The sequence below is a fragment of the Andrographis paniculata genome, unplaced genomic scaffold (genome assembly GCF_009805555.1).
Source record: "Andrographis paniculata isolate CXL003 unplaced genomic scaffold, ASM980555v1 Contig54END, whole genome shotgun sequence".
NCBI lineage: Eukaryota > Viridiplantae > Streptophyta > Magnoliopsida > Lamiales > Acanthaceae > Andrographis > Andrographis paniculata.
Window position 1 is genome coordinate 720,810 of NW_026137589.1, and position 24,286 is coordinate 745,095.

Below are 24,286 nucleotides of genomic sequence, written 5' to 3' on the forward strand. Positions count from 1 at the left end.
ATATAATATACACTACATAGAGCACTAGATATATTTTATAAAGTACCAATATATTTCTATTGAGTATCAGACATATTTTTATAGAACAACATACGCACTTTTCTAGATCACCGATTTAAAAAATAAATAGATAGTACACAATTCTTATTTCACATAGTACTCAGTGTTAGATGCACTAATTAAACAGGGTATGGATCATATTTGATCGGATCACACTACCAAAAAATTGGCTTTTTGTAGCGGATATGTAGTCCGTCAAAATAAATTCGTCACAAAAAGTGACTTTTGTTATGAAAGTTGTCGTCACAAAAAAGTTTAATGATTGGTCAACTTTTTTTTGTATTTATTTCGACAATTTATCCGTAACAACTATATTTTGGACGGAATTTCGTCATATATATATATTTGTTACGTAATTCAAGCCGTGACAAATAGGTCAATTTAAAAATTTTCTATATACTTAGAAAATCTATATAGAATTATTTTAAAATTAGAAAAAAAAAAAGATTATTTATTTCGATAGTTATCCGTAACAATTACATTTTGGACGGAACATCGTCATATATATATTTGTTATGCAATTCAAGCCGTAACAAATAAGTCAATTTTAAATATTCTATATATCAAAAAAATCGGTATATAATTATTTTAAAAATAAATTTATTTAAAAATTGAATAAATTTATCAAAAAAATAAATAAAAATAAAAATATGAAAATATTTTCATAAATCATACCTAAAATATCAATTAAAAAAAATTAATTATTTTTTAAAACATAAAAAATATATTATTAAAAAAATTAAATAAAAACACAAGCATATAATATTTAAAATAAACAAAAAATCTGCATTAAAAAGTACATATAAATTTTGAGAAAAATTTTAAAATGACTTAAGGATTTTGAAAAAAATTTACAAATTATTATTATTATTTTTTTTAAAAAAATAAAACTAAAAATGAATCATAACCCTAATCCAATATCCTAAACCCAAACCCAACTACACCGCCAAAGTGATTTCTCGCACATCGCTGCTCGCCTGCCCCATCGTCGCCTCGCGCCGACGTCCCCAACTCCGTCCGATGACGTCTTCCACCAGCCACACTAGTGCAAAAGATGACTATCTGGTGTTATCCCCAAAGGTTTGTGTTGTCTTCCATTTTGTAATCGTAAGCCCTTCTAATTTATTGTTCTTCGAATTATGTGGCTAGTTCAACCGTCTATTTTTTTTATTATTATTTTAATAACGCGTATTATGTGCTTCCCCTTGATTGAGTAGAATTTTGTTCGAATTGGTTCTCTTATATAAATTTTTGAATGATTTCATGTGCCTTTTGGTGTTGATTTTCCTTCTTTAAAACATGATTTGAAACTTAATTCCTAAATTTTGGTGGTCCTATGTTATTGTCTTCGATCATAATTTCTATGTTTTTTTTTTCTACATATTATGAAATTTCATAAATGAAGCTTATGCCAGTTAAGGTTTTCAATGTCCTGGGAGAATTACATCGTAGAATCGCAGAAATTCTACCCAAAACTTCCCAAAAAGTCTTATCTCGATGATTTTTTTTGGCTGATGTTTGTTTATAAAGTGTGAAGGCAGGGAAAGAACACTATGCAGTATGTTTTTATTATGTAAATGAAAAAAAAAAAAAAAAGAATGTATATATGTTTAAAGCATTGTGAACTGAAGACCATGCTTTGTGTTGTTTTGGGTATCTTCTTATTTGATATAAAAATAATCTATTCTAGTCGTTGTGATTAGTGCTTACTATAGCATATTAGAGTTCCTTGTGCTGAATGGAATTAACGAAGATGATGTTGTATATTAATTATATATTACAGAGTCACAATTATCATTGTTAACTCAAGTTCTTTACATGCTGTTTCGGTCGGCGCAGAACACTACTTCATTAAAAAAAAATTACTTTGTGCGGACTTTGCATATTTCTTGGCACCCTTATAGTGACACACTTGGGAATCTTGTCTTCTGATTATGTTTTTAGGTAATACTTCATTCTTGGTAGCTGAAATTTTGTTTAGTTAACCAAAAATATAAAGTTAGATGGTTTTGCTTTCAATAAATGTCCTTTCATTAATGGGTTGTTACCAATACATTATTGTAGCAATTAATTAAGTAAATATCATGTTGCTTTGCATTTGTGCATTTAAAATTTTTTTCGAGAATCTATTATTAGTACACATATTTTGTATTATGTATGAGGAGCCTAACAAGCTTCATAGCACTAAATCTTTAGGGAAGGGCTCATCTTTTATGAAGCTTCATTGATCTCTAAACTTTTCCAGTGCTATATATGTGGTATGCACTCTGAATTACATGATATATTTACGGTTCAATACACTTTATGCCCTGATGAAGTTTATGAACTGTCAAATCCCAAGTTTTTTTATTTTTTATTTTTTTTGTCCAGAATGGTTGTAAATCTTGTTATTTATGAATTGCATTTTTTATGGTCTAGATTAATTGTCACCTTGTCAAGAGATCTACAAAACGACTTCATACCGTAAGTTTATTACTTTGGATAAAGGAACTTAATGTCTTTCTTCCCTTAGTAATTCTTATTGAACACATATTCTTTAAGCTCCGTGGTGTTTGAATAGCATAATTGTTTTCATTCTGGTGTTTGGTATCCTATTGGTGCCTGATGGTGATGAGAGGTATGGCTTTATTTTATCTTGTTTCCTTTTAATTTTCTAGGTGTCTTTGTGCTTGGCTCTTTATTAAGGCTAGATTAGATTCTTTTAATCTACAACTTCAATCTTAACATGTCTTCTTATGTACTTACTACATTAAAAACACATTTTCCTGAGTGACTTGTGAAAAGCATTATTGACACCTTAGACAACATGGATCAAGGACAAGGACAAGATCTACTGTCCACCTTAAGACATTTTCAAATACTTGCCCTTCTGATGTCTTAGGAATCAATATACTAGTTTCATGTCACGGCTGAGTTATTGTTGCGTTGAGTCCGTTTAGGTGGGTTTCGTTTTTAAAGTGTAACATTTGAATGCATATTTCTTTTTTTTTTTCATTGAATAGTAGAAAGCAATTTTAAATAAATGCTTGCAAATATGGATACATGGTTCTCTAAGTTGATTCAACACTTAAGAATTTGAACCTGAGGTTGGTTAAGCTAGGTGCTTAATGCATTAGGTTCAGGTTTGCTTGAGATATTGATTACTAAGTAAAACCTTGAAATTGTTTTGTTTTTTGTATTGCTTGTTTTGTTTCAGACTTACTAATCTATGTGCTAGCTAATTACTTAGTCTGCACTAGTTGTAGCTTGGTTAATTAGTTCTATTTATCTTAACAGTTCAGCTCCACACACTATGATTCCCTGCTTTGTGTGCGGAAATATGTATGTCACTGAATAAAATATTCATGTAAGATTTAGCTTGCCGGAGAATAGAATGAAACTAACTATGATTGTAAGACTCCCATATATTTTATCATCACAATAGCGCAAAAACACCGCACTCAAAATGACCATTTCTCTCCAGGTTCTCCATCTATAAATGTATCAATAATTTCCATAGAATATGAGTTTATGAATGCCGGGCAGCTAATCGCAGCCGCAGCTCACCGGTCATTCCAATCTTCCGTATACTGCATAAGATAATCATTTTGCTCGTGTTGGTACCCATCACCCTTCCAATCTCAAAGCATTTACCCTCTTCTCGCAAGATATGTCATTAATTATGTATACCTGTAGACATTGTTTTAGAAAATGAAAGCATGTTCCACAGTTTGATCACTTTCTTAGGTAGCCTTAGGCTTTACATATAAAGATTCATAAAAATAATATATTATACACCATTGGAATTGTTGTTTAATCAATGTTATGATTGTGAACATAGTATTGTGTAACTTCTACGGTAATATAAAAGTCTAACTTCTAGGTTGATACGGATTTGAATGTTAACTTCTTACATTCCTCCAAAGTTGGATGAGAACTCTAAGATGTTTACAAATAAAGAAAACTAATTGCATCAACTATGCCACGTAATGAATGATGTTTTGGTCTGTTCCCCATTCGTCCTCTAGAATGCTCTAGTAATATGGTTACACCCATCGTACTACCACTTTGGCATATTACATACTCCTCTATTACTATCAAAATGGACCTATTTGGATCTAAACATCATGGCACACTACATGAACCTCTACAGGCTTAATTTGTATACAATTTCTTGTTCAAGATTTCTATAAATCGTGTTAAAGTTAAACTATACATGTATGGTGCTTCAACTATAGGGCATGCCATATATCATATAGATTTTTAATTCTTTTTGTTATTTTCTTGTGTTGCATCATATCAAAGTTTTAAATGCTATATAGTTATTTCAGAATGATTTGGATTGAATCAGTATGATGGACTTAAGGGCATGCCAAATCTGAAAATTATTTGGTTAATTTAGGTGATGAATTATCAATGTTATGTATTGAATGAACTCAAATGTTGTTTTGGTTAATTTAGGTGATGAATTACAAATGTTTTATTTTGGTTTTATATTTAAAAGATAGTTTAGATAAGAATTTGATAGAAATTTTTGTATTATAGTTTGTAGTTCTTTATATTATCTGTGTATTTTTGTTTCTTCAATGCGTTAAAGCAAATAGAAGATCTTCTCTTGAGCGATATATGCTTTGTAGTTATTATGTGGAAATTAAAATCTTATGTAAGTGCACATTTCATTGCAGCTGCTTTGCCGTTCTTGAGTGCTTTCCCGGAGATTGGAGCAACAAGTTTATTTTTCAATTGCAACTGCTTTGTCATCCTTGAGTGACTCCTGGGAAATTGCAGAACAACGACCATGTGTGTTCATTATACTACGTTAATACTTATGTTTATTTCTTTATCTTTTGGATGTTCGATATTCTGGATTTTGGATGTGTTGGTACTTATTTGATAAGGTTGTTAGGGGTAAAATATTACATTTATGTTTCTGGCGTGTTGGAAACATTGTTGGATCAGTGTCATTTTGTATATTGTTTTTATAATTTTTGTATTTGATATAAAAACAGGTATTATGCTATTTGTAATGAAATTAATTTTATAACAAAATCCTTCTTTGACGCCAAAAAACCTTTTGTAGCAACATTTTGTTATAGGCATTGACTGACACAAATGGTGTTTTACAATCACATGCCTTGTACTTAATTTTTTTTGTTATGGACAAATTTTGTAACAAATAATTTTCTAACAAAAAGTCTACTTTTGTACCGCCTTTTTTGTTTCAGATATATTTTTTAACAAAAAGTTTTCTCACAAGATTTTACTTTTGTTCCGCATTTTTGGATACGGACATATGTCGTCACAAAAACATGATCAATTTTTTTGTTGCGTATAAAAAATGTAACAAATAAACCTAACACATGCTTATTTACTGCGTTGACTACCACTTATTTATTACGAATTTTGTTGCAGCAATGACCTTTTGTACTGTGACTTTTCGTAGTAGTTCAAATCCGTAACAAAGTCGACACAAAAGGCCTTTTTGCACAAAAATTGAGCTTTGGTTACGAATTTCAGACTGCTACAAAAAGTCAATTTTTTGGTAGTGTTAGCATATGCTCATATACATAATAGGGATGGCTAACATATATCTATACATATTTCAACATATTTATAATAGATAATTATATTATACTACCTCCGTCCCATTTAAATTGTCTTATTTTGCTTAGGCATGTCGTTTTATGTATTGTATAATTAGTAAGTAATTGAGAAATATATGAGTAAAAATAATTATATTTTAATAAAAATAATTATAAATTAAGATTAAGATGACTAAATAATTTAATTAAAATAAAAATTATTAATTATTAATTTAAAAATGTGATTAAAATGTATAATTATATTTCCAAAAATGAAAGAACACATTATGCGGTAGAGACGGAAATAGAAAGAGTGGACAAATTAAGAAAAATTGCAAACTATATATCTCATATATACATCATTATTACTTTTGTCATATATTTATTTTGCTGGTAAAATATATCTCATATGTTTGTAAAAGTCGTTATTTATATCATTTGGCCGCGCGTAGCAGTGCGTAACCGCGCATGGTGTGAACATCACGCATGGCCAAAGGACAATAATAACGACTTTTGCAAACATATATGATATATTTTGCTGTAGAGATAAATACGGAACAAAAGTAATAATAAGGTATACATGAATGATATTTTTTGCAATTTTCTAGAACAAATTAAATGGGACATAAGGAGCATTGTAATTCAACATATGGTATCTTATAATGCATCATATGATGAGATATATATAAATATATGTTAATCACCTATATGATATATGCTGACCCAATTAAATTACACCATCCTGACTTGGCCGGATCGGCACAACATGTACAACCAATTAAGTATTAATACTAAATGGACATTCAATCTCTGCTAAGGCCTCTACACTGTAAATGAAGCCGAAGCCGGGTGTATATATATATATATATATATATCCTAGTATAATTGCGACTCGCACTACACTTCGATTGTCTTTTTCATACCTTGTACAAAATCTTTCCGCCAGTCTGTCTGTCTGTCTGTCCGGGTTCCATACACACTATATATTGCATGCTTCTTCAAGCACGATTTTGCTAAAGACTTTCTTATCTGTGCATATGAAAAGTTGTATCCAATAATAAATAATCAAATAAATAAATAAATAAATAAATAAAAGAAATGCCTATAGTATATATGCATATTATATACAGTGCTAGATTTGAGTGAACAATTAATTACTTAAAAATTAATTAATGATAATAAAATAGAACATCATATTGAATGGCACGAAAGATTGCAATCACAAGTATATTCATGGGAATTATAACTAATTATTGTTCTCATTGCTTTAATTTATTTGATTTCTTTTAATCGGAATTAATTTATTTAATTATTGTTTCATTAGTGCAGCTCCTCCTTTATGCTAATCATCATTATATATATTGAATATATATATATATATATTTAATTCATACACATAACAAAAGCCTATTTTTCTGGCCTTTTCCCCATTCAACCAGTATTATTTATAAATAATTGAATTAAATTAAACGTATTGTATGAATGGTTGCGAACACACAAGGAAGAGAGAAAAAAATAAAATTATAAGACAAGATAATTTAACGTGGTTCGGTCTTACAACAGATCTACATCCACGATCCTAAAATGAGATAATCCACTAAAATATTTATTACAATTTTTGCACGGATAAAATTGCAAAACCCTCCTGACAACAACTCATCAAATCTTAATTTCGCCCTCTCTAATTACTAAAGGAAAAGGTTTGTTGTCATCTTAAAATAGGACCCAAAGGGGTCAATTTATAGGAGTCAATGCCCCTCCCCTACCTTTTTATCTACTTCCTATGTGGGACATGGGAAGTTAAACAACATGAATAAAGTTGATCAAAGTTTTCACTACAAAAATATAATATATTTGTAACAGAATTTCGTCCCTAAAGTTCACGTAGCTAACGTAATTTTATTCTTAATTCTGCCTCTAATGTCATTAGTAACGGAAAAGGTAAATTTAGAGACAAAAAAGTTTTGTTACAAAAATATATTTTTTCTTGTAGTGTCTAAAGTACATCCAATAGCTCAGAAGAATCTAATTAAGAAAGGAGGAAGATAGATTCACCAATCACGAAGACAATACCTTGCCTTAAAAGGAAAACCATGTTCAAGAAAAATAAGGCATCCTAGAGAACAAAAATAAATAAATAAATAATGCTACCCCCGTCAGGTTCTAAGGTCATCTACCTTTTGTCTGTTCATCTTTGAATATTAATTATTATATGTAAACGTAATATAAATTAAGGGAAAATGACAAAAATACTTATATTAGTGTCTTATAATACTATTACAATACCATTTGTACAAAATATTATACAAATATAAGTATATTTTTAATGTTAAAGTACAATAACGCAAAAAGTAAATGAGACCCTTACAGCCGGACGAATGGAGTAGTTAATAAAGGACAGGGTATTTTTTTGTCAAAAACCAAAAAACAAAGTACATTTTTTCCAAAAAAATTAATATATCACATACACTCATTATGTTTATATTACCAATACAATTTTCTATACCTCATATACAAAACTATCCCTTCAAACTATTTTATAAAACAAACAAATAAAATTAGTTTCAATTTCTTTATTATGTCATTATCACGAAATCTCTTATAAAACAAAATACTATTTTGATGCATTTTTTGTAATTTTTTAGTGTTGTTTATATACTTTTGTTTTATTTGAGGTGTAAATTTTTGTGTAATCTTTTAACTAGAGACCAAATTTGTTCCATTTTTGTCTAAAATGAATTTTATCTAATTTTTAAAAATTTACAACATATTTCTTGACGAAAGGTCTGTTCGGTAAGTTTAACTAATATTATATTCTTTTTGGATATTATTTTCATTTTTTGATTTAATTGGAAATATAGATATATGTGTTAGCTTTAATTTAAGACCAAGTTTGTCCCATTTGAGTATTGTTATGAGAAAACGAGAAAGAAAACAAATAAAGAACACAGAAGTTTTACGTGGTTTGGTGACGGTGTGTCAACCTACGTCCATGGGCAGGAACCGGAGAGATTTTATTATACTGATTCAGAGATTTACAATATGTCATCCGACTAAGAACCATAGTTGTCTATTTATAAGCATCCCAAAACACCCTAAACCCTAAGCCCATTTGTTATTAATTAGGATAAGCCCAAAAGGAACCCTGCCAATTGAAACAGCCCTTTCGGTTTGGTTTAGGGTCGGGTAGATCGCTAAATCCAAGTCACGTTTCAACAATCTCCACCTTGACTTGGAGTTTCTCCAACTGCCAAAGTTTCGTCAGTATCTCTCAGTCGTCTCCTTCCTGCCAAATGCCCCGAGAGGGTTTTACCTTCTGCGAATATTCACCAAGTTCAAGCAGTGCTCAAACTTCTCCGTTGGTAGCACCTTTGTCAACATATCAGCTGGATTGTGTTATGTAGCTATTTTCTAAATAGAAAACTTGTCTTCCTCCAGAACATCACAGATAAAATTCAACCTTACATCAATATGTTTGGTTCTCTCATAATACACTGGGTTTTTAGCCAAACTCAAAGCACTTTGACTATCACGGAATAACACCGGTTTCTCCACCTTCAGACCCAAACTCTGCACCAGACCATGTAACCAAATACCCTCCTTAATACCTTCAGTCATTGACATGTATTCCGCCTCAGTCGTCGACAGTGCAACCGTAGGTTGTAAAGTAGACTTCTAATTGACTGCACATCCAAACAGAGTGAAGATAAAACAAGTCAGTGATCTTCGTTTCACCAAGTCACCCCCATAATCAGAGTCTGCATAGCCAACAAGACCATCACCATGGCCTTTATCATCATATACCAGACAAATATCAGACGCTCATTTCAAATATTGCAAGATCCACTTTACAGCTCCCCAGTGAGCTTTACCCGGATTAGCCATAAACCTGCTTACCACACTAACCGCATAAGCGAGATCCGGTCTCGTACATACCATCACATACATAAGACTTCCAATTGCACTTGAATATGAAACCGTCTTCATGTAACTAACCTCTTCATCTGTAGCCGGTATAGTGCTTCGATCAAGTTTAAAGTGTGCCGCCAAAGGGGTACTTACCGGTTTGGACTGATCAACAGAGAATGCCTGCAAAACTTTCTCAATATACTTTTCTTGAGAAACCCATAGCCGTCTTGCTTCTTTATCACGCCAGATCTCCATACCAAGTATTTTCTTTGCCGCACCCAAATCCTTCATATCAAACTCACCTTTTAGTAGAGCCTTCAAGTCATTAATTACAGCCATGTTTTTAGCTGCAATTAACATATCATCCACATACAACAGCAGATACACAAAGGAATCAATAGAAACTTTCTTCGAGTAAACACAGTTATCAAACTAATTACGAGTATAACCATTAGACACCATGAATGAGTCAAATCTCTTGTACTATTGCCTCGGAGACCGCTTCAAGCCATACAAAGATTTCTTTAACAAGCATACCTGGTCCCCTTTAGAACTGTAGAACCCCTCCGGTTGAGACATGTAAATTTGTTCTTCTAGATTACCATGAAGGAATGCTGTTTTTACATCAAGCTGCTCTAGCTCCAGATCAAAAGCACCCACCATTGGCAAAAGAACCCGAATGGTTTTGTGTTTCACTACAGGAGAAAAGACTTCATGGTAATCGATTCCTTCCTTCTGTGAAAACCCTTTTGCCACCAGTCTCGCCTTAAACCTAGCAGGTTCAACACCAGGAATTCCCTCATTTCTTTTAAAGACCCACTTGCATCCCACTGGCTTCACCCCTTTTGGTAGTGCAACAAGATCCCAAGTCTTGTTCTTTTCAAGAGACTGCATCTTTTCATTCATTGCCATAATCCAGGTTTCTGCATCTTTACTCGCCACAGCTTCTTTATATGTCTTTAGCTCATCAGAGTCAAGATCATCACCAACCGCCAGTGCATAAGCCACATAATTCATGTCACATGTATTGACACATCCTGCAAACCTAGCTGGTTTCTGAATATTTCTCTTTCCCTTTCTTGCTGCTATGGAATCTTCAACCCGAGTACCAGCGTCATCAGCTTCCCCCTCAATCGGTTTCCCTTGAGGTTTTGACTGATCTGGTTGATCGGATTGATCAATAGTATTATCCTGCTGCTCTTCCTCTAACACAACTCTGTCAAGAGTCTCAAACTCCACCCTTTGGTTAGCACCACAATCTTTTGTACCTGCAATACTTTCACAACCTCTACTCTGATCAAGCATAGCAAATTCATCAAAGGTTACATCTCTGCTAATAAGAAATTTACCAGGATTTTTACCTTTTGTACACCACAGTCGATAACCTTTTACTCCTGTTGCATACCCTAGAAATATGCATTTTACCGCCCTCGGCTCCAGCTTACCATCATTCACATGTGCGTATGCAGGGCATCCAAATATTCTTAGATTAGAGTAATCAGAGGGTTTACCGGACCATACCTTTTGAGGAGTCTTTAAGTCAATTGCAGTTGATGAAGATCTATTAACCAGATAGCTAGCAGTGTTTACTGCTTCAGCCCATAATTGCTTAGATAAGCCAGCAAATATGCGCATACACCTAGCACGCGCCATGAGGGTTTGGTTCATTCGCTCTGCAACATCATTTTGCTGTGGTGTGTGTCGTACACTGCGGTGCCTCACTATACCTTCTTTCTTGCAGAAATCATCTAATGGAGCGTTGCAGAACTCCAACCCATTATCAGTTTTTAGAGTCTTGACCTGTTTACCCGTCCGTTTTTCAACCATGGTCTTCCACTCCTTGAACTTCCCAAACACCTTATCTTTAGTCTTCATAAAGTACAACCAGACTTTTCTCGAATAATGATCTATGAAAGTGACAAAGTAAGAACACCCACCTTGCGATTTCACCGGAGAGGGACCCCATAGATCTGAATGAACATACTCCAGAATTTCTTTTGAAATGTGATGACCGGTACTAAACCTCACCCTGCGTTGCTTCCCTTTGACACAAGCCTCACATAATTGAATTTTACCTATCACATCCCCACCAAATAAACCCTGCTTGCTCAACACAGACAACCCTAGCTCACTCATGTCCTAATCGCCGGTGCCACAAATTTGTCCTGTCATCATGTTTATCCAAGGACTGGGATACCGCCGTCGTTCCCATCACTGAACTGTCCTGTAGAAAATAAATTCCTTGCTGCAGTTTTCCTTTCATCATTACCAGAGCACTTTTCAGGACTTTCAGCCACTCACCTTCACCATGATATTTTAAACCATTCTTGGCTAAGGTGCCAAGAGAAATCAAATTCTTTCTGAGTTCAGGAACATACCAACAATTAAATTTCCTGACAGTACCATCATGCAATTTTATCTGCACTATCCCAATGCCTTTTATGGCTCGAACCCCATCATCACCTAACTTCACCGTTCCATTCCACTCCTTAAAAGAAGTGAGTAGATCACGAGAGAACGTCATATGGTGAGAAGCACCGGTATCCATAATCCAGGAATCAGCAGTACTAGCACTACACGCTGTCAGAACTTCACCAAAGTCCCCATCATCAGAACTGTCTTGTATCACAGCAGCACTGCTGCCACTGTTACTAGAATCAACTTTTGTATTTCCCTTCTTTTGTGGACAATCCCTTCTAACGTGCCCTTTCTCCTTGCAAAGATAACACTTAACTTTGCTAGAGGATTTTGATTTTAAACGCGACCTCCCATTCCCGTTACCCCTCTCCTGTGGTCTTCCCCTACCTGCAAACAGACCTGAACCAGAACCCTCTTCTAGAGAAACCTTTCTTTTTAATTCTTTGGACATAAGGGCATCTTTCACATCATTAACAGAAATTGTAGTTCTACCATATAGCATAGTATCTACAAAATTCTCATATGAACCAGGTAGTGAACACAATAAAATTAGGGCTTGATCTTCATCATCTACTTTAACCTCAACTCCTTGAAGATCAAGAATGATACGGTTAAAGGTATCAAGATGATCCTTTACCTGAGTACTTTCGGACATCCGGAGGGTGTAAAGACGTTGCTTCTGATATAGCCTGTTCGTGAGAGAGTTGTTTTGGTACTTCTCACACAGTTTATTCCATAACCCAAAAGCCGTTGTCTGATCTACAACCTCCCATAACACCTCATCAGTAACTGACAGCAAGATCGCGGAATGAGCCCTTGCCAAAATCTCCTTATTTACCTCATCCTTCGTGTCTTAGGAAACTTGTCTTCTCCCTCCAACGCAGCCGCACATCCTTGTTGAACCAGAAGTGCCCTCATCTTAACCTTCTAGAGCGTGAAGTCATTCGACCCATTAAACTTCTCAAGATCAAACTTATACGAGGACATCTTCAATCAATGAGATATGGCTCTGATACCACTTGTTATGAGAAAACGAGAAAGAAAGCAAATAAAGAACACAAAGGTTTTACGTGGTTCGGTGACGGTGTGTCAACTTACGTCCACGGACAGGAACCGGAGAGATTTTATTATACTGATTCAGAGATTTACAATATGTCATCCGACTAAGAACCATAGTTGTCTCTTTATAAGCACCCCAAAACACCCTAAACCCTAAGCCAATTTGTTATTAATTAGGATAAGCCCAAAAGGAACCCTGCCAATTGAAACAGCCCTTTCGCTCTGGTTTAGGGTCGGGTAGACCGCTAAATCCAAGTCACGTTTCAACAAGTATAAAATGGATTTTTATTGATTTTTACAATAAAACTATTTTTTTCCTTCAATTGAACAAAATATTCGAGTTAAGATGATATTATAGATGTAACTCAAATTAGTAATCGAAATTTTGATCTTTGAAATGAAATTTTGGAATGGTAGCTTTGATTTGATATTATTTTCATAATGTTTGGACTAACGATGAATTTATGGTGAAATTTATAAGATCTATGAAAATTTTGAGTAAGTTGATTAATTGTGCGTGGTGGTTAGGTGAAGTCTGATTGATCTAAGTTTCACTAGTTAGTGATAGTTGAGTTGGTTAGTTTTCTCTAAATAAGGTAAAAGGTTAAATTACGGGCGCTTGAAATAGATTGACCATCTAACTAAGTATCTTAATTAAATAGACAATTATGATTATATCTTCGTATGTGATATTTGGTGAACTTACTATGATATGAGATTAATAATTTTTAAGTTTTGTAAGTTTTTGATTTGTCCAAAATTAACCATTGATGATTAATAATTTGTGTTTGCCATGGATTTGACTTAGACTTTGGCCATTGATTGGCAATTCGATTATTACTTTCGATTGATAAATTCTGTAAGTCGTAGATTTCGCTAGACTTAGCCATTGATTGACAAGTCGATTGATAAATTTTCTAAGCCGTGAATTTATAAAAACTTAGCCTTTAATTGGGAAATCGATTACTAAATTTTGTGAGGCATAGTTTGGCTATACTTAGTCGTTGTTTGGAAAATCGGTTGATGTATTGAGTGAGCCATGAATTTGGGCTAGTTGTAGTTGTTTCTTGACTATCATTATTGTTGGTAAATTATTTTGTACATTGGATATTTATTCTCTTACTCAGCTTTAGCTTATATTTACTATTTTCTTCCATGCAAAGTGATTTTTGGACCTTCGTTCACTTGATGCATCATAGGGATGAACCTTTATCGAGCATGCATAACTTTTTATGAGATAATGTCCGAACTTATGATTAGACATATTCTCTACTTTTGAGATGCATTGAGAGTTTTTAATACATGTAAAGACTTTTTACGACTATATATTTTTGAAATACTAATGGGTGTTGGAAAATATATTTTAAGACTTCCGCAAAGAATTTTTTGTTTTACACCTGCCATTATTATGACGTCATATTTTTGTGTAACGTTGTTCTAGTGTTGGTTGGCGTGTGATACTTCAAAGTTATTATTTGGGGTATTACATCTATTGGTATCAGAGCATTTTACTTAAGAAACCACACCCTTTTTTTAAGAATACCATGCATCATGAAATTTATTTTGGGGCTCGGGGTGCATTACATATCATGTTATGCAATGGCTAACTGGCCGACTTCTATGCGTAGTCTAACTAGATCCTACTAACCTATGTGCCCCTATACACTATCATGTAATGGTATGTTACGATATGTAGATTCCTTAGGCCTCTCTTTTAATAATTGGATGTACTCATACTTGCTTATGAGTTGGATCTTTCTCTATTTTAGAGGTTGAGAGGGCACCACGTGGTATTGATTGTACATATAGTAGAGGCCGTGGCGGAAGTTCCATAAGCGGCCCAGGGATTGGCTTTGGGACTAGCTTTACCTTATAGACTAAGGGGTTGAGCGATCTGATCGAAAGGTTAAAGTCATACCACGTGGCTAGGAATGAGGTCCCTTTACCACCACCATCACAGGTAGCGACCGGGGCTCCCTTTAAGATGTCAACTGGGGAGAGAGTACCCCTGACTATTGAAGAGTTGCCCTTGTGACAAAGGATGATATAGGAGACATTATAACAGAAAATGACACGTTAAAAGGAGTAGTAGGACCTCTTGTGTGAGCAAAATGCACTACTGAGACAGTGGTTGAGCCAGTAATAGACACAAGTAGCTACTACGACAGTCAGTCATGAGCAGAACTTTAAGGCTTATCATGAGGATATTTCAGACAATGCTCACAAGTAGCTTCCAAAATGAGTGGGCAAGGAGGACTCTACAGTCTTGGAGGCATGGTTCTTCTTCTTTGACAAGATGTTCCATGCCACTTGTTGCCCCGAGCTTCATAAGGTGGGTGTGGCGGCTCAGTTCTTAGTTGAGGTTTCTGATGATTGGTGGTGTGCCACCTACCCTAAGGGGGAGGCATTGGAACACTATAGTTAGGAGTACCTTAAGGTAGATATGACAAAGATATTTTATTCGAACTTTCTCTATTTTAAGAGAAGGTTTGAATTTTAGCGGTTGGTCCAAGAAAGTCGCACTATGACTGAGTATTATGGCATGTTTCGTGAATTGATGAGGTTTGAGCCGAACATCCTAAGGTATGACCCTAAGCAAGTTAAGAAGTTTGAGGATGGTCGTAATGAAGATATCCGTGTTGCCTTTCCTAGTGGTCGAGCACCTACTCTTGCCGAGTCCTACAATCAAGCCACATATATGGAGAAGACTCTAAGAGACAAAGAGAGGATGATAGAAAACAAAATATATGGATTTAAGATGAGTTTCAAACCTGTGGGGAAGAAGTAGCGATCCTCTTTTCAAAAAGAGGTAGGACTGAGAACTTATGGGAGAGGGCCGAGTGGACTCATTGGGAGAAGGCTCGGGATAATAGGTCAATCCTTGAAATCCTAGAAGAATCATCCATGCTATTTTTTCATGGAAAGCCTAGAGTTTGTTACAATTGTGGACAACTAGGTCACCTGAGGAACAAGTGCACCACCTCGAGGATTTATGAGGGTGGCAATGCGGGGGGACATCACCTAGGGGTCTAGTCACAACAACAATATATACCTACTAGACAAGGATACCCATAACATGCGGGGGGGTGTCTGATAGTTCTTTCCATGTCTGAGGCGAAGGGGCACAACGATGTCATGACAGTATGCTCCTTATATATCAACGATCAACATTTGTACTTTTTTTATTCTTGTGCATCATGTTCTTTTGTTGATGCTCGGTTTGTCTAATTGTGTGGATTATTTGGTTTGGATTCTACTTCTGTGAGCATATCTTTACCTTCGGTTTAGGATTTATTGTGTGATACATATATTTTTCATCCAACACCAGAACAAGATCACACAAAAATATGATGTGTCCCAATGCTAAGACTAAAATATAATTCCAATAAGTGTAAAAGATTTTTTTATTTGCGGAAGTCTTAAAATATATTTTTCAACACCCACAAGTATTTCAAAAATATGTAATTTAAAGAAGTCTTTACATGTATTAAAAATTCGCAATGCATCTCAAAACTAGAGAGTACATGTAATCATAAGTTCGGATATTATCAAATAAAAAGTCATGGATGCTCGATAAAAGTCTCATCCTTATAATGCATCAAGTGGACGAAGGTCCAAAAATCAACTATGCATGGTAGAAGGTAGTAAACATCAGCTAAACTTTAATATATTTCCTTAAGCGTATAATGTTTTTGATACCTTTGGGAGGTGAAAAGCACGTGCAGTGGAAGTAGTGATGTAATGCCTTGATTTTAGAATGTATAAAATAATATTATTATAGCAAATAAATATTTTTATAATATTTTGGGATCAAGAAATTAATATTCTGAAATAAATTTTATTCCTATTTTATATATTAATTATGATTGAAAAGACTCTTAAACAGATAAATATCGATAAGGATAAATATAAAATATAATATATATAATAATATAATAATAATATTGAAGATGATGATGATGAAAATATAATAATAATAATAATAATAATAATAATAATATAATTATATATATACATATATATAAACAAACCAAACCCACCTTAGAAGGAAGAAGCAGACGTCCGCCAGGAGGAAGAAGGAGAGAAAGAAAGAAAAGAAGAAAGAAAAAGATTTTGCCGTCCGATTTCGATTCCGACTTCGGTATTGTATTCCTTGTTATACGTAGAATTTAATTATGGATTTTAATATGAATTTAGATATTGAGGATATTAAATTAGAAATTCTTAAAAAATTCATAACTGGCTATTTGGCTATTTAATCGACGAATTTCTTTAGTTAATAGCCTATTCGTAGTCCTAGCATTACATTTTGAGAATTTCGTATCGATTAGAGCCGAATTGAAAATGGCAGTGTACTGCACCTGCCTGTTTATTCATATTTTTAAGTATTTTTATTTAATAATCGGGTAGTATAAATATTATGAGGTATAAGAGTTTTATAGCTAGAATATCGTAGTCTACTAAATATAAAATTTTGAAACCCAGCGAGCTAATTATAGAAATTAGCTTTGAATAAGCAAGTAGCTCCTATGAATAAGCATATAGCTCAGCTGATTTAAGTAAATAATGGGGCAGGTGTACGTTGGAAAAGATTTGGGTGAAATTTCGAAAGCTAAGGAGTGTCGATAAGGGGTAAGCAGTAGGGAATTAAATATAATTTTAAGAAATTAGGTATGCATGTTGCATGCGATTTTGATTAATATGTTAACGTGATATTATGTGAATCATTTTGTCAGTGCATGTATATATTTATATATATATGTGTGTGCGTATGCATGTGGGAGACTTCACACGGTTTATGATATTTGATATACGTATTTGATCGCATTGGTGAATTTATGAAAAGGAGGATAGGTGAGCTGTCTCACCAGCTCTTTTCGGTAAATTCACTTATTTGGCATGTTGCACACATATTGTTGTCAAGTTTGATATCTGTATTGCATCATTTCACTATTGGCATGACATGACACGTATTTTATGATTAACGGGAATTAAACTTTATTTTAAAAAGGTATGAAATGACATATTTCACGTAGTTCTTAAAATGGATTTAATTCTAGATTGCTTTTAAGAAAATATTTGTTTCAAGTATGCATGGCACATCCGAGACAGGGGACGTCTCGGGATATAGAAAGACGGGCTGAGTGAGTGAACTTACATCTATTGTATTATATGTAAATTTTAAACCGAAAAAACCTCTTGTTTAGGAGTGTGTTTTGTAAATATTCATAAATCAGATTTTTTTTATATAATAATGCGCTTTTATGGCTAATTTTAGTCTTAACACTGTATTATGGGGCTCGAAGTAGGAGGATACGACCTCATGATGCAGTGTGGCGATAGCATTTCCAATGTGAGCCAACTGGGGATGTTACAAGTTGATATCAGAGCATAGGTTTGGTAGATTTTGGCTCCTTCGATTAAAAAGGTTTTGAAATTAATGATGATATTGAATTGGTTTGGCGAGGTTTGGATTTTGTGGGTGCATTCATGTTAATGTGGTTTATGTTTTAATGTTATACCTGGTTTAGTTGTGTTGCTGAGTTGATATTGAATCAGGGAAGTCAGGGGGCAGTATGTCGAATTCTCGAAGTGATGGTTTACATAGGGCTATTCGAGGCCCAGAGCTAGATCCTTCATCTGATGAGTCACGATATCCTGTGCCAGAGCATGTACCAATAGAGGCACCTAGTCAGGATTTCTTCCGGCAGTTTATGGCTGCAATGATGCCTCAACATAGGAGTTTTATTGATGTTGTGATGCGGCATAACCCGCCAACATATTCTGGTTGCGTAGAGCCTGGAGTTCTTGAGTTCTGCGTTGAGAAGATGGAAAAGATATTTCGTGTTGTTCAGGTTCCACCAGGTCAACGAGCCAATATAGGGGCTTATTTCTTGGAAGGTCGAGCAAATCGGTGGTGGTTAGGTGAGGAAGCTGCGGGAGTGGACCAAGTGGATATGACTTGGGATGAGTTCAAAGCAAAATTAAAAGCTAGGTTTATACCGTCACATGTTCGAAAAGCAAAGAAGCAAGAGCTGCTGGACTTGAAGCAGGGTTCGATGTTAGTCGAGGACTATTTTGTAAAGTTCAATGAGCTGGAGATGTATGTTCCTGACTACTTTTCCTGTGAGTGAGATAGAGTTGATCATTTTGTAGATGGGTTGTAGCAGAGGATTCAAGAAGCTTTAGTTGTGTTGGATAACAATTCGTTGTATGAGGCTTACGAGCGTGCTGCTCGATTCTATCAGAAGCAGGAAGTCAGACAGAAGGGCATTGAGAAGGAAATGGGGTATCAACATCAGTTTCGAGATAAAGGAAAAGCTAAGGTGGAGGACGAACCAAAGGGTAAAAATAAATGGTGGCAAATATTCAGGTCTGGGCCATCGTATAAGGGGATTTTGATTAAAGAACCAAGTCAAGAGAGGTTTCAACAATCGGGGGTTGTTTGTCGACGTTGTGGAACAAGTCATTCAGGTACCCGTTGTGATAAAGTTCTATTAATATGTTTTAAGTGTGGTGGTAGTGGTCATATTACCAGCCTATGCCCAAGTGCGGTAACTGCAAAGGAGTTTCCAGAACCGAGATTTAGGCCATGGCAGCAGCCGTCTTCACAGTCACAGGGGAGAGGATTAGGACCATCATGGTGAGGTGGTCGAAGTCAGTCACGTCCGTCATCTAGGCAGCCAGGCAGAGGACCTGACTAGTGTGGCAGAATAAATGTTGTTACCCAAACAGAGGCTGATCATCACCCAGGTGAGGTTCTAACGGGTAGATTTCTTGTTTGTGGTTTGTCAGCTCTTGTGTTATTTGATTCGGGTGCAACATTCTCGTTCATATCTAAACATTTGGTTAAAAGATTGTGTCTGAATTCATCGGTAGAAAACGGTAGTGGAAGTTTTACTTCCATCAGGAGAAGTACTAGAGTGCCGAGAACTCTATATGCAAATTCCGATTAGTATTGGGGGAGTTGATTTTGCTACTAACTTGTTGAGTATGAAGTTATCCGAGTTCGATGTGATACTTGGGATGGATTGGTTAATGGCATATCAAGCTCAATTTGATTGTCGAAAAAGATCAATTTCGTTGGTTGGTGCGATGGGTGAACAAGTGAATTATGCAGGATCTGCAAGACAACCTTCTATGAAGGTAATTTCATCCCTATGATTTCAATCACTTATTCGTAAGGGGTATCCGGTGTATCTGTGTGAGGTAAGAGATTTGAAGCAAGGGGAGCAGCGATTGCAAAATATTCTTGTGGTTCGTGATTTTCCTGATGTATTTCCTGATGATATTCCTGGTATGCCACCAGCTCGTGAGATGGATTTTACTATTGATATTGTGTCAAGCGCCGAGCCAGTATCAAGAGCCCCACATCGCATGGCACCGTTAGAACTACAGGAATTACTGGATAAAGGTTACATTCGTCCTAGTACGTCGCCTTGGGGTGCTCCAGTTTTATTTGTGAAAAAGAAAGATGGAAGCTTGAGGTTGTGTATTGACTACCGTGGGCTGAATAAAGTAACGGTAAAGAACAAATATCCTCTTCCGAGAATTGATGATCTATTTGATCAACTGAGAGGTGCAAGTATATTCTCCAAGATTGACTTGAGGTCTGGATATTATCAACTAAGGGTTGCAGAGTATGATATTCCTAAGACAACTTTTCGTACTAGATATGGCCATTATGAATTTACGGTTATGTCCTTTGGCTTGACCAACGCCCCGGCTGTGTTTATGGAATTGATGAATCGAATTTTTCAACCATACGTTGATCAGTTTGTGGTGATATTTATCGATGATATCTTGGTATATTCTCCAGATAAAAAGACACATGCAAAACATTTGCATGTTACCCTAAATACACTGCATGCGAGGAAGTTATATGCCAAGTTATCCAAGTGTGAGTTTTGGTTGAAAAAGGTTGCTTTCTTGGGGCATGTATTTTCTGGTAAGGTATCTTAGTAGATCTTTCTAAAGTTGCGGCAATCTCGGATTGGCAAAGACCTACCAATCAGAAGCAGCCGGCAAGTTCCACTGCTCGAGCTTTTTTCCATGTTTTTAAAAAATGGAGGTTCAGATTTCCCTATTTTTTATTGCACTGAATCTGTGATCATTTATTGCGCCAGGCGGGGTGACCCACAGCACAATAATGTAATTTATTCAACGATTAGGGTGGGGTGTCGTTTAATTGTTGCAAGTGACCTAATTCCGCTTCGGTTGAACCAATTTTGTTTGCCTAGACGATCACTGCTTCCTCCTGCTATAAGTACACTCCCCTCCGATTTCGATTCAATTTTTCAGGTTTTTTCCCCAATGTTGGGTTCGTAGACTGCTTTAAGATCTTCCGTCTGCTTTCGGTGGTGGCGTGCGATTGTAGCGTTGGGGGTTTCGGTAATTAGGGCGCCGCCTCGCCGATAGCGTCGACGCCTCCGCCTCCGGCGGAGTGGGAAGGCGACAGGTAGAAGATGATTACTCTAATTTAGGTTTTGCATTTTCTGATTTATTTTTATTTTGTTTGTTTGTTTGTTTGTTCATATGTGATTACTATAATCTCAATCTGAATTTGTGGAAGATGAGTAGTTATTGCTGATTTTCAGTTCTTCGAACACTGTAATTCGCAAGGATGTGCTCAATGCGTCACCGAGGCCATTAAGTTTTACAGATTCTGATACTGTGAGTAGCTTTGCATTCTGTGTTCTTAATTTTTCACTTTCATTTGGAATTTACTGTAAACAAATGGTAATTGTGTGAAACTACAGCGGGTAAATGGTGAAAAAGCTCTCAATTATATCAGAGCTTTCATTGAATTTTGTCGAAGATTTTCGAGCAGTAGCTTTCTTCTTGGTGTTCTTATGAATATTTACATCTTTAAGCGTTGCTGCTAGAAATTTGCTTAACTAAAGGTAACTCTACTTGGCGCACGCCGAACATTTGAACATTATCTGCGATAGGACATCCGGCAGCTGGAACGAACATGTCTTAGAGTCAAGTGGTGTTTTTAATTCAAATGTCTTGACAACACACAAGGTATTCGCCAATTTTGTTTCTTGGTATTTATGCAATCCGTTTGACGATCAAATTTTGTGTATAGTGACCTTGCAAACACGCAAAATGTTTTAGATACTAAGGTTCTGTTTGAATAGAAGTTTTGAAGTTGTAGAAAATTTTGGGAACGATAAAATGTTCTTTTTGATACGATATTTTGTGAGAAAATAAAAGATAGCATTTGATGCGAATTTTTTTTTAAATGTTACTGTTAAATTAATGGCGTCAAAAGTTCAAAAAATGTCTATGTAAATAGAGTTTGTTTGAATATTCGTTTCTTGAGAGATCTTGATTGAATATCTGAATTTGTTGGCAAGTAGTCGTCAGTCGAACTGATGGAAGAAATTGCCGTGCTCGAGGTTGAAATCATGCATTTGGAACAGTATCTTTTATCTCTTTACCGAACTGCTTTCATGCGATATCTTCCGACGACACGACTAAGGACCGCCCAAGAAATGGATGCACTGTCCTATCAAGCTTCATCCGGCCCCCATTCTCCGAAATCGAAATCAGCAACTCCAAGAGATAGCAAAAGTCCTATGGATCTTGTTCTTGTTTCTGTTCCACTGTCGTCACCCGTAAAGGTTAAACTTGCTTCGGATTTCGTACTTGAAATTAACATTCTTTGAATCTCAGAGAAGTTTTTATTTATATTTTTGCATTTCGGATGAATAATTGCAGAAGCAGCCGGCAGGTTTAACATGTTTAGAAGCATAAGTAAGAAGCTTTTTGGGTTTGGCAGGATATTACCGAAGATTCGTTCTTGATTTTTCGAAGGTTGCAGAGCCATTAACTAATTTGCTGAAGAAAAACACAATGATTAATTGGGATCGTGAGTGTGAGTCCTCTTTCTTAGAATTGAAACATCGATTAACTTCAGCACCAGTCATGGCTTTACCAATAGAGGGTGAGGATTTTGAAGTTTATAGTGATGCTTCGAAAAGGGGATTGGGATGCGTCTTAATGCAGAATCAAAGAGTTATTGCTTATGCGTCACGACAACTAAAACCTCACTAAGAGAATTATCCTACACATGACTTGGAGATGGCAGCATGATCGAATTATTTTTGGAGAGTTTTTAAAATATCTTTTAAGATACAAAAAAATGATATATGAAAATAGTGTCGTGCGTGTTCGTGTAGTAACTCCAAAAAGTTCGTCAAAAATAAAAAATCTCTTTAACCGGTGAGTGTCCGGGTCGAACTCAGGGAATATGCGAATATCCTATATTTAATTAGAAAAAGTGCAATGAGTTAATGCAATCGAAGAAACTGAAAAGATCAATTGCAGGAATTAAATCTAACTAAAAAGCGATAAAATATACGTATCTCGAAAAGGATGAAGCGAGGCGTTTGTGTCTGACTTTTGCGTTCCTTAATGGCTAGATTTCCATGGATGAAATGAGCGGGATGACGATAGCGTGATAGCGAAAAATATATGTATAATTGCGGGGCGGCTCGGAGAAATGAATGTGATCGCATTTGCTCGCTTAAGCTGATTATCGACTCGGTTGGTACTTGATCTTGGGGGATTTACAACGAGGCTTCAGCGACACCCGGCGAAGAACATTATAAGCAAGAAACCCTACTGTCACTAGGAATCTCTGTGACCCAATAGACCCCCGCCTATGCCCCATGAATTATTCTTCCAACCGTTCCGCTAGTGGCTCTACCCCTTTTATTACCTCTCTTTAATCAAAATCGAATTCAGAACAGCAACTAAGCAGGTCGACAAGGCTCCCGCGTACTTAGCTACGTTGAACTACCCGGAAACCGCTTTTGGCGCATAACAGGGCTGAAATAGTCGATTCTTCTGTCGCCCTTCCGCAACCTTGTCGAAATCCAACTTGAACAATTCAAATCGAACATGGAATTTTTGGGTGAAGGTGAGGTGGAGAAATATGATAGGAATTTTACTAGCTAAAATACTATGCTGAAATTAAAAGAAAAAGGGGGAGAAAATCAGTTTGCTCGCGACACAAAACCGAAAATCTCGTATTATTAAACTAGATAAAAATACGGAAGAAAAGAAAATGGAGAAAATGGAATGTATATTATTGTGTATATATGGTGTATATGTATATATATATCTACGGTGTATCTATATCTATCTATGGTCTATATATATATATATGGTACAATTAGAGGGGATATTTATAGGGGAAAAGCTTTCTAGAAGCTTGACGGTTACAACCGCCAATAAATAACTAATTCTAAAAATAACTACTAACTACC

At 35.4% G+C, this 24,286-nt stretch overlaps 1 protein-coding gene and 2 long non-coding RNA genes across 4 annotated transcripts; all 3 read left to right on the forward strand.

Annotated features, from left to right (window-relative positions):
* The first annotated feature begins 1,008 nt into the window (after positions 1-1,008).
* LOC127255947 (uncharacterized) lies at positions 1,009-5,049 on the forward strand. Its single transcript, XR_007839746.1, has 3 exons — positions 1,009-1,140; positions 2,479-2,523; positions 4,725-5,049. It is a non-coding gene; the product is annotated as an uncharacterized LOC127255947 (long non-coding RNA).
* Positions 5,050-18,583: 13,534 nt separating this feature from the next.
* On the forward strand, positions 18,584-20,969 carry LOC127255842 (uncharacterized). Its single transcript, XM_051281592.1, has 5 exons — positions 18,584-19,087; positions 19,175-19,431; positions 19,531-19,650; positions 19,964-20,093; positions 20,193-20,969. The coding sequence occupies exons 1-5, from the start codon at positions 18,584-18,586 to the stop codon at positions 20,967-20,969; spliced, it is 1,788 nt and encodes a 595-aa protein (XP_051137549.1).
* A 163-nt stretch (positions 20,970-21,132) lies between these two features.
* Positions 21,133-24,189, forward strand: LOC127255394 (uncharacterized). 2 transcript variants are annotated; one of them, XR_007839617.1, is made up of 5 exons: positions 21,133-21,465; positions 21,605-21,680; positions 21,767-22,034; positions 22,373-22,636; positions 22,734-24,189. It is a non-coding gene; the product is annotated as an uncharacterized LOC127255394 (long non-coding RNA). The 2 variants fall into 2 exon arrangements; XR_007839616.1 differs by having other exon boundaries at positions 21,605-22,034; positions 22,734-24,187.
* Positions 24,190-24,286: the final 97 nt, after the last annotated feature.